The sequence below is a fragment of the Loxodonta africana genome, chromosome 23 (genome assembly GCF_030014295.1).
Source record: "Loxodonta africana isolate mLoxAfr1 chromosome 23, mLoxAfr1.hap2, whole genome shotgun sequence".
Classification (NCBI taxonomy): domain Eukaryota; kingdom Metazoa; phylum Chordata; class Mammalia; order Proboscidea; family Elephantidae; genus Loxodonta; species Loxodonta africana.
The window spans coordinates 44,207,096-44,218,759 of record NC_087364.1 but is presented as its reverse complement, the minus strand read 5'-3'; the positions used below and the strand labels follow the sequence as shown (position 1 = coordinate 44,218,759).

Sequence of the window (11,664 nt, the reverse complement as noted above, 5' to 3'; positions counted from 1 at the left end):
CTTGACGACTCCTAACAGCAAAAATTATAATAATTGATCTAATTTTCCATAAATTAACTGTATCTAAGCACTAGCACTAAAAAAAATAAAAATATTTTATAGAAGTATTCTGTATGTATCCTTTACTTTAGCAGTGTTCAAGATTTATTGCATAACAGAATTAGCAAGTGGGTTGTTAGAAATAAAGTACAGATTTTCAGGTTTTCCCTCAGACAGAATTCAGTAGGTCTTTCAGATCCGGTTTCCCCAAACTACTGATCTCCTGAACTGGATTAAATTTAATAAAAATACCAATAAATTTTAACAGCTCCAAATCATAACAAAATACCTATGGCGCAAGAAAGTAATAAGTAAACCGTTTCTGTTAAATTTTGAAGACACTTCAAACTTTTCCTGAAACTCTTAATCTTAGAATAAAAACATCTGGCACTGAAGAGGCCTGTTCCATTCATCAAACGGTCATTCTTTTCCACTCCCCCCCACCCCCGCCCAAGAAATACCATTATTTCAACCAAAGAGTAACAACATAATTTACTGGAGGCCATAAATTGATTGGCATGGATTACCTCTTATACTAGAGAATAAGACCAAATATATTCTACAAAGTGCTACATATAACTCTTCTGTGGCCCCAAATGCGAATACAACCAGGAACCCCACAGGTAACCAGTGGGAGAAGCAGAAGAGTGGCACCCCAATTACTGACATTCGAGTTCAAATCCAAAAAAAACACCATGCAGAGCAAACTACAACACCTGTGTGGAGAGCTTTCAGCCCATGACCTTTCTGTTTCCAGTATCTGTGCTGGCAAGCTTTTTCAAGTACTATCCGAACTCCCCGGTGACATATTAAAGGACAAATTTTTATTATTAGTTTGCTCATTTGGGAACTTGCAGTTCTAATTTTACTTGAAGCAGCAAAATGTGGTGATACAACAGGCTTATAAACTACACCGGGCATATGAAACCAAGTGGATTTTTTAAAGATACAGTGGTAGGCTATGGCTATTGCCTATAAGCTTGCACAGCCCGTATTATTTTTTCTAACAAATTTTGTAGTGAAGTCATACGGAAGATGTCGTCAGCTTGCATTCTTTTGTACCACATAACAAATCTTCTTCAGAGAACCTAAAAATTAGAATATTTGTAGAGAACCTGTCTTCCACTCACTAGTTGTACTTGTTATTGTTTGTTCTATGTAAGTGTACAACACCAATTTACTTTGTTGCTTTTACTCTGTTTCCAAACTTCCCCTAGAGGTATCTTTATCTTTCTTTATGTTACATTTCTAAAATTAAAAACAAAGCTGTTCACATGTTCAATATGTACTTTTATTTTAAATACCAGCACAACAAACACAGTGACATAATAGGATCATTATCTTAATAATACTGATAACATTCCTTGACAAAGTTGGTTTATAATTTACATACATTGTTGTTTTTATCCAGGGCTATTTTAAATATTATCTTAAGATACACTGTGAAACACAAATCTTAAATATATGCGAGTTGCAAACATAATGTGCTTAGTTACTGATTTCCTTGCTATTTAAATATAATGATTTAAAGTTCCTCAAAATCATGTCCACTTGTGTTCATTGTTTCAGGATGCATGACTCGTCCCATGAAGAGGACTGTACCTGTATTGGGTTGGAAGTGAACAAAAGAAGGGGTGAAAAAAAAAAGGGGGTTAAGCAAAAGAATGAGATATTTATTTTTTCCTTGCATATAATTACCAATATCCTAAAAATGAAAATATAAGGAAATGTAGTTTCATTTTTTAAGAAGCTTCTGAACACTAGACATTCCCTGATAAATATGGAGAAAAAACATGTTCGCAACTAAATAAAACGGCTTCATTGTGCTCTACTAAATAAAGTTCTCCTAACAGACTTACCTGTCCTCCTGTTCCTGATAAGAAAGAAAAATGGGTGGTCGATAATAACTTGTGGATACAGCACCGCCATCCTACTAATTGCAATCATTCCTAGAGTGCAGAGAGAAGGCAATTACATGTCTCTGTATGTGCACCGCCTAATGAGTAATGCCTCAAACCCATTTATGTTTAATTAAAGGCAACAATTTATAGGAAGCAAGAGTCTGAAGATTTAAAGAGAGAAAAATTGTAAAAGTGTTAACATTTCTGCTTGATCTGTTAAACAAAACAACTGCATACAAAACAAAATCTCTCCCCATGCCAAAAATAATAGGACAATTTATTCTGCCTCTTTCAAAATTTTTAATCTCAATCTCAGATAAATACTTGTAGCTGTACTAAAACGACCTTTGATCTGGGGTGGGGAGGAGAGAGAAGGAAAAAATCAAACACCAAACAACAACAAAAACTAAGTCAGTTTCTTTATATCTCACATCATTATTTCTTTTGTCTGAACTGTGTATTTTTACCTAAGAAGCCGCCCTGCTCCTAGTGGGTGGTCAGGTTGGCAGTGATTAAAGGGAAAATACAGCAGGGGAGCTGCAATGATGTCTCCTATACTGGGAAACTGAATTCCCCTGTGATCCTGGTTTTGAGATGATGTTTAGCAGGGTAGCTAGTGGTCAAAAAAGTTGTCCAAGGTCGAGAAAGGAGAGAGTTGACATGTGGTGGGGTTGTTAACCAATGTCATAAAACAATATGTATACTAACTGTTTAATGAGAAACTAGTTTGTTCTGTAAACCTTCATTTAACGTACAATTAAAAAAAAAAAGAAATTAATGAGAACTATAAAAAAGATAAAATCATGTAAGATTTTAAACTTTCTTGATGCCTGAGACTATTATTTCTATTTCCTCCTGAAAATATTATTATAACTGGTGAAATAACTTTTAATGGACAAACACGTGCAGAAGCTAGAAATAACGTGAGCAAATATCATGTTAACATTATAAAAAAAAAATTTTTTTTATAGCAGGGGGAAGAATAAATCCTACCAAAATATGACGATAGTTGCTGAAAATGGGATTGGAAAAAAAAAAATCCAAAAATGAAAGGGAAAAGGAAAATCATTTTCAGTTAACTCGGGAGGTCAGAACTATCAAAACGGTCAAGGACATTTACCATCATGCTTTGGGTACATGCTTTCTGTCAAAGCTCTTAAAAAAAAAAAAAAGTGTTACATCCTATCACAGGCTCTTGTTTAGGTACGTACTTTTTAAAAAATCAAACCTTTTCACTTACAAAATTAAGAAACAACTTCCATGAGTAATTAGGTAGGAAGAAACATATTCAAACAGGCAGCAGCGAAATATTTAAAATATTTAAACAGGCAGCACAGCAGGAAATTCTATTCTCATAGAACCGCCAGGGTCCTCCAGCCTCTCATTAGAGAAAAGCTGGAGAGAGGAGTTACACTGTAACAGTGCATCAGAATTAGGGCAAGCTTCATATCCGATTTAGAAAATTCTGGCTGTTTCAGCATTAGCTTGACTTCTGAGTTAGAGCAGAGTTAGTTAGTTTTTTGGCATGGTTCTGAAAATGGCCCCCAACCCCACTCCAGATTCCTTTAAAAATACAAATATCAAAAAGGTGAGAAGATTTTAAGGAAACAACTTGATACCTGAGGCAGCAGCAGCTTCTGAGCCTTCCTCGTTAACCTCTATGAAGGACTTGTGAATTGCTTTGGAAAGGAAAATCTCTTTGTCACCTGCACAAAGAGAATCAGAAGCACTACTTTAGTATTAGGTAAAGGGGAACATTTTATCCATTTGTCAAATAGGCTTGTGGGATGTAAGAGACATAAGATACTGATATAATACAGAACAGAGAATGTTGTACGGTCACATTTATGATATGAAGAAACTGTTGAAGACACGGTTTCTAATTTGTCCTCATTTTATATTCCCTTGTGAATCTTTCATTTTTGTTGGTGATTTTTCCATGGTTTATTTCTTATATTGCCAGAAAAATAGAAAAGGTGGCTCAATTTTTGATGACTTCAAATTAGTTCATAACTCAAGAATAAAAGGTTTAATATACGGTTCTCTAATTTGAAACCTTGAATGAGAAAATGAAAACATAAAATTAAATGCAGTTATTACCAGAATAAGAAGTAATGTTTTTCTTTTTTTTAAAAAAAATCTAATTTCTAATTACTATGATAATGTAAAAATTTTTAACAAAGAAAGATAAAATTGACTTCTAGGTTTTAGAAATGTGAATATATAAAAAAAAGTTACTTTCAATTCCAGTTAATTGGTTTATCTGAGGACTCACATATATTCTTTACCTTAATATCGGAGGAAATAATACACTTTCAATATCAGGAGGATTATTGTTCTTTTTGAACTTCTTTTTATATTTATACGTACTTTTAAGTTACTGACTTTCAAACATGGGTTTCCAATCTTTCCCCAAGATTAAAACAAAACAAACAAAAGAATGCCCTGCAAATAAAAATGAAAACAGCACAAGGAAGCAGGATGAAGGACACTCAAGTTTGTACTCTTTGTTTGCAATTCCAGGAGACCTAATTCAAATTTAAGATAAACAACTGTGTTGCTGAAGCCCAGGGCCATTCAGGACCATCTCTGGAAATACTTTAAACAGGGATATTGCTTCCTCATATTACATTTCATATTAAAATAGAAGCACTACATTATTGAACAGTCCATCTTGTATGTTACGGTATTTTCTTCAAGAAAGCATTTGATGTCTACAAGAAAAGGAAAAGGCAATCAAGTTTTTACATTAAGCAATGAAGTATAATGAGCTCTCTCAAATTCACAGGACTAGGTTTTCTCTTTTGGGGTTGTTTTTAACAAAAGGAAACATATAAATTGCTTTAAGTAACCATACAAATGCATTTAGTTGGCTAAACAAACATGAATTTCAAGACAGCAAACTATTTTAACTATTTAACAGGTAACTGATGCTGTATTATTGTTAGATTCTGCCACTCATTTTTGTCAGTCTGCCAGTTAAAGAGCCAGGGCTACGACCCTGGATGTAAAAGTGACAAAACCTGATTCCTAAAGGGTAATGAGTGTCCACATTGTCAGCTAGGCTCTCCTCAAATATTCTGAGGGCAGGTCTTCTCAAACACACTGAATGATGTTTCAGTCACATCCAATTTGCACAAAGAAAACTCTGCCAGTGGGCCTAACCTGCTGGCTGCACAGGGTTCTTAAAACAAGGAGTCTCATCCCTGTAAGTGTGTCCTCTGCCCAAAGTATAACCTCCTCTGGTCACTTGTCCCTTTGTACACCCTCATTTTCCCACACAAAATGGCAGACGTGCTGATGGTGGTAGGGATACTGCCAGGTATGTGTGGCAGGAAGATCAGGAAAGCAGGGATGCTGAGGGCTCTTCCGGGAGAGCTAGGTTTTATTTTGTTTATTTATTTTAAAGATAATGAGGCAGACCAACCTTTAACAAGATTTATGAAGAAAAAAAAGAGACTACCCAAATAAACAATATTAAGAACAAAAAAAAAGGGAATATATCTAAAGTTTTGACAGATGTGTATATCATGAAACCACGTCCACAAACAAGAAACGGAATATTTTCATCTCCCTCAAATGATTCCTTGTGTTTCGTATGCAGATAATTTTGAAAATGAACTGATTTTCTATGATTTCGATAATTGTATAGAAACGTATAAATTATAAAACTGAATCAAGGAAAAAAAAAAAGAATACCTGAGCAATCCACTAATAATTAAGTTAGTATGTAAAAACCTCTGCTCATCTCAAAATTAAAGACTCCAAGTCCAGATAGTTTTCTAGTAGATCTAAACCAGTTCTTCAAGGAACAGGTAGAATTATCTGTTATAAAACCATTACAGACACTAGAAAGAGAATAAAAGCTATTAACTCATCTCTGGCTAATAATATCTTGCTATCAAAATTGAACAAGGGCAGTATAAGAAAAAATAAATCATAGACCAAACTCACCTATTACAAGGTAAAAGTTTTTTTAAAAATGGGAAAATTAAACCCAGTAATGAGTTTCAAGAGATGTTACAGTGTATCATGAAATGGCAGTTGAGATCTGTTTTCCTAATTGACTCCAATTCACAAATAATGTTTCCTCTGAGATAATCTTTTCAAAATATGAACCAATTTATGCCACTACACAACTAACAAAAACACCACCGCATAAAACCCTTTATCCCCTCCCCCGCTCATTCTGCCTCCCAGTTCTTCTTTCACATAGTACATACCTGTGTACCTGCTCAGTATGCAATCTACGTTCCTCTAGGAGGTTCCTTCTGCCTCATTCATTTAGTTTAGAAATACACATTGCCAAGCATTCTTCACCCCATCACTGGGCTCCAGATGAACTAAACTGCAATAGCCTGAACACTGGTCTCTGCCTCCCGGAAACATTCCCTTGATTCCTGCTGTCCAGTCAGACACCTAATCTACTTTAAGGCTGAGCTTCTAGTCCTATGGGGCTTTTTCTGCTCTGTCGGACTCCTACCTCCCCTGCCTCAACTAAAGTAGAACTGACCATTCCTTCCCACTGAACCCAGATCTAATTATATCAAATTATTGATAATGTATTTGCACTGATGCGTCTTGGACTGTCAACTTCCTTAAGGCAAGGATGTGTCATTCCTCTCTGTAGCCCTGGCTTCTGGCACTTCACTGGGGCCTAATAAATGAAGTAACTTTAAGCAGAGGGAGTTTCCTGGTAGTGCATAATTTTCCAGTATTTAACACAGTGGGTAACGTAAATAGGGGTTCATTAACTGTTGAATGAAAAAGCCTAGTTATTTCACATTCTACGACTTTGGGTTTTTATATTCACTCTTGGGGCACCTGAACCACAATTCTGTTCATTAAAAACCAAACCCAGTGCCGTCGAGTCGATTCTGACTCATAGCGACCCTATAGGACAGACTAGAACTGCCCCCATAGAGTTTCCAAGGAACGCCTGGTGGATTCGAACTGCTGACTCTTTGGCTAGCAGCCATAGTGCTTAACCACTACACCACTAGGGTTTCCTTCTGTTCATTAGCATGGCTATAAAATTTATTCCTAAAATAAATAAAACAGATGACACTAATCCAAAGTAGATGCTCTAGAAAAATTGATGGAGAACAGCAACAGAGAAGAAAAAGAGTACAAAAGCCACAGACACACTAAAACCTTAAAATCTGATCAAGTTCAAGAGCAAGGGAATAGGATCTAGCTATACAGAAGAAAAAAAAAAATCCATTGCCAGCAAGATGAGTCCAACTCATAGTGACCCTATAGTATGTAGTATCTATTTCAAAGAGAGCAAAATAAAGATCGAATCCAGTGTTCAGACTCCCTGAACGTGACTGACTGCTACATGATGGGTGGCAAATGTCTGCAGATGTAAAGTCGACCTCAGGACATTCAACCTTCAGAAAAACACCCCCCTTTGGTATACACATGGGAGAATATGAGACAAATAAAGGATTACATCACAGATACTGAGAAAAAAATGAAACTTTTTTCTCTTGGGACCGACTTCAGTCATATTACAATAAAATATAAGCTGAAAGAGTTTAAGCAAGTATGTGTTTGCAGGAATATTGGCAGCTCACAGCTCCCTATGCCTCCATTTTAATATTACAGTCAGTTCTCTCTATCCATAGGCTTGCATCTGCAGATACAATCAACCATGGGCTGGAAATATTTGGAAAAAAAATTAGATTTTTTTCCTGGTCATCACCCCTAAACAATACAGTATAACAACTATTTACATAGCATTTACATTGTATTAGGTATTATAAGTAATCTAGAGATGATTTAAAGTACACGAGAGAATGTACCTAGATTATATGCAAATACTACGCTATTTTATGTAAGAGACTTGAGCATCCTAAGATATTGGTATCCGCTGGGGTCCTGGAACCAATCCTCCTCTGATACTGAGGAAGGACTGTACTCATGCCTATGTAATTGTGTATCAATTGAGGCCACGTTTCCTGCTAGGTGATACATTCCTTGAGGGCCTGGACTTTGCCTGCCCTATTCATGTCACATCCATGATACTGCACACACTGCCTGGCACCAAGTAGGCACTCAGGTCATTGATGAATTGAATCAGAATACCAGGGGGGTTAAGGAGAATAACACTCTAGAGCTGGTCTTATTAATTACAGCAAAGCTAGCAGCTATCTCAAAAAAAAAAAAAAAAAAAACCTGAGGCAAACAGAGCTAAAAAACAAAACAAAGCAAGCAAGCAAACAAAAAATATTCTGTCCCCAGCCCCAAGTATATGGCTCCTTCTGGCCACAGCGGACATTCCTGCCAAATGACGGATCCTACTTTCCTCCAGTCAGCATGGCACCAAGGTTTTCACAATGGAGATGATCGGAACAAGGTCAGTGAAGCTGAGGTTCCCCAGAGAAGAGCTGGGCAACAATTCAAGCTCCTCTGAAGAAAACAGAACTACTAAAGCATTTATTCAGTCATTAAGCAAATATTTATCGAGTACCCTTCACATACAAGGCATTGCGCAGGGCACCAAAGGCTCTAAGCATCTGTGATTAGCATAATGCTGGCCGGATGGCCATCACAGAAGAAATACCACTATTTTCCTTGTGGCACTATTCCTAAAGACAGCCAATTTAAATAGCTTTCTACATCACCAGGGACATGTTTAAAATAACAAAATGAAAAGAGTATCATAACAGAACCAAGAATACCAAAAGCATCTCTGTGCTTCAGTTGTCGAAATATTTTTAGCTTTAGCCCCACCCTTTCTAGAACTTTAGAAAGGTTTCTAGAATTTGAGCTCCTTCAAAGTAGGAATAGTGTTTGCTTGTGTGCTTGCTTTTCTAGATACTGTTGACACACTGGGTATACCATGTGACACACTGGGTATACCATATACACACTGGGTGAACTAAATACTTCCTAATAAGGAGAAAACAAACATTAAGTAACAGAAAATGATGATAAAAAAGCAAATCAAGAAATGATCAAAATTTAAGAGTGTGGTAAGAGTCACTAAGAAAATGAGATGAAAAAGTAAAATGCTCAATCGCTAACTGAAAGGTTGATAGCTCAGACCCACACAGACCTCCCTTGGAAGAAAGGCACGTCATCTGTTTCCGTAAAGTTTACAGCCAAGAAAACCTTATGGAGCAGTTATACTCTGTAACACATGGGGTTGCCATGAGTCAGAATCCACTGGACAGCAACTGGTTTGTTTTGTTTTGGCTTTTGCTGGCTTTGACAAATAAAAGTATATAGAGAAGGGCAAGGACATTCCAAGCAGATGATTATATTTGCAAAGTGAGAGAAACAGCAAGGATGACCTGAAGGTGTAGCAGAGCCTGGGCTATGAGGAGGTGGGGAAGTGGGCAGGGGCTGTAGCTGATTTGAAGAGCTTTGACCATCACGCTAAAGAGCCTGCATTTTGTCACAATTGCCTTGATTTTGGAACAAAACCTGTGGCAGCAGGCTTGAAGGGTGAACTGAATGAGCAAATAGGCGGGGCAGGAAGAGCAAATATGTTAGTTGTTGCAATAGTCCAGGCAAGAAAATAGGAGAAGAACTGGAATTATGGCAATGGAAGAGAAACACAGTCCTCTGGTTGACAGGGGCAAGGAGAGAGCCGGTGCGGCATAAATCTACAGCACTTGAGTCTGACCTGAATATGGCTTTTGCTGTGTCTTCTTAATTCCTTTATTTTACTGCCTCCTTTAATAAAGCTCATACTTTATACTGAAGGATTTAGCACTCTCTTTCTCCTTCCCCTTCTACCTTCAAGAGGATTATCTATTAATCCAAATGCTGATGGTCATTCATTTCCATTACAAAACCAGCCTTACTCTATATAACAGGGTCCTTGCTGCAGCTAGATGAGCATTTTAAATTGATCCTGAGAAGAAAATGATTCTCAGCACTCTCTACATTCCATGTTTATTGTGTGAGTCTTTACAGTGTTTTATGCTAATGGAATTTGGAGCCAAAAGCAATGGACATCAAATTGAGATGAAAAAATAAATACAATAAATACCAAGCATCTCATTCATTCTCTCATTTGGCCAGCACTCAGCAGAAAGCACAGAGCTGAGCCCTGCAGAAAACACACATACAAATCAAGCTTCGGGGGTTTACATTGTAGCAGGGGATATTAGATAAATAACGATGATCCGAGATAAAATGTGATATGCCTCATAAAGAAAGGTATAAAAGAAGGTAGAATTTAAGAAGGAGCAATTACTTCTGGTTGGGGTAATTATGGTAACTTGATGAAGTTGCGGGTATTTGAGCTGAGGCTCAGTTCAAGAGGCAGAACAGGCAAGGGAAGGATTTCAGGTGGGAGAGCTTTCACAGAGATGCAGAACTGGCGAGATGTGAGGCTCAGAGCCAATGTTCCGTCTGGCCTGAGCACAAGCTGTGTCTGTGGAATCAGCAGGAATTAAAGCTGGAGGGAGCTGAGGTTTTCATGTCCTCCTGAGCAGTGGATGGTGCACAGCAGACGAAAGCCAGCCTTTGAGCAGGGCCTGCAATGATCTGAGAAAGTTTTAAGGTGCTTAATCTTGGCAGCGGTAGATAAAACGGATTAGATTGGAGAGAGACTGCAAACAATTTAGGAGGCTATTGAAACAGTTGAGGGCAGTGGTAATGAGAGTCTGAAATAAGAGTGGGTGCCATGGAATAGAGAATGATTCAAGAGATCTTAGCAAATGACTCTCAAGTCACTCCGTTTTTCCAGAAGCAAGAGGTAAAGCAGGTTTTTTGTTTTGTTTTTTTTTCCCCACTGCTAAATCACATTTGGCATTTTTAAAGTCAGAAAATTTTTACTACATAATTTCAGAATGTAGCAGTGTCACAATTGTACTGAAATGCTCTCTGGGAGCTTTCAAATTTATCATTTAATTCTATTTATTTAATGCTGTTCTTTAAAGTTTTTCCCAGTATTTTTAAATAAAAATCTTAGTTGAAAAATTAATACATGCACAAAGTAAAACTGCAAACTGTACACAATGGTATATAAAATGAAACTCCTCTCTCCCCTGAAAGCCTCTGTCCTTTTTTTAGAGGCAACCACTACTCTCAACTTCTAATCTGTGATTCAAAAATGTTCTATACATTTAAAAGCCTGTATACAGATGTATGTTCTCTTCGTCTGTCTTTTGACCTAATAGGCTCTCATTTAGCCTTTGCTATTTGTCACTCTCTGCTTCTACAATGATTTCTCTAGCACAGGGTTTCTCTCCCTTGGCACTATTGACATTTGGGGCCAGATAATTATTTGCTGTAGGATGCTGTCCTGTGCATTGTTGGATGCTTAGCAGCTTCCCTGGCCTCTACGTACTAGATGCCAGTAGCAACGCCCAGTTGTGACTACCAAAACTGCTTCCAGACAATGCCAAAAGTCCATGGGGGAACAAAACTGCCCTGGTAGTGAACCACTGCTCTAAAACAACAACAATGAAAAACCACATTTCTGTCATTCTTCCTTTTATTACATCCAGCCGTTTACGTCTTTTTCCTCTACAAGTCTGTATGCTCCTTTAGGGCAGGCATGATACCGTAATCATTTCATTTTTGTGACACAGTACTTGGCTTCCATTACCTGCCTTAAAACAGTTGTTTAATGAAAGGAAGAGACAGAGCATGGAAGATAATTAATGTTGTATATCTTAACACCAAGAGATTCTCATTAAAGTAGAAAGTAATAACCTAATGCATACAAATAATTTTCCCGGGTACTCGCAGGGGTTATCAA

General features: G+C 37.2%; 1 protein-coding gene across 2 annotated transcripts in view; it reads right to left on the bottom strand.

Annotated features, from left to right (window-relative positions):
• Positions 1-1,295: 1,295 nt before the first annotated feature.
• Positions 1,296-11,664, bottom strand: part of SERPINI1 (serpin family I member 1) — an 83,867-nt gene continuing 73,498 nt past the window's right edge. Inside the window, exons 7-9 of one of the 2 annotated variants that reach the window (XM_003416252.4) lie at positions 3,560-3,646; positions 1,899-1,988; positions 1,296-1,641 (exon numbers count right to left, since the gene is read on the bottom strand). In XM_003416252.4, the coding sequence (XP_003416300.1) occupies positions 1,565-1,641; positions 1,899-1,988; positions 3,560-3,646 (254 nt within the window). In that variant the 3' untranslated portion in view covers positions 1,296-1,564. The remainder of the gene's footprint in view (positions 1,642-1,898; positions 1,989-3,559; positions 3,647-11,664) is intronic. The other variant, XM_010596050.3, reaches the window with a different exon arrangement.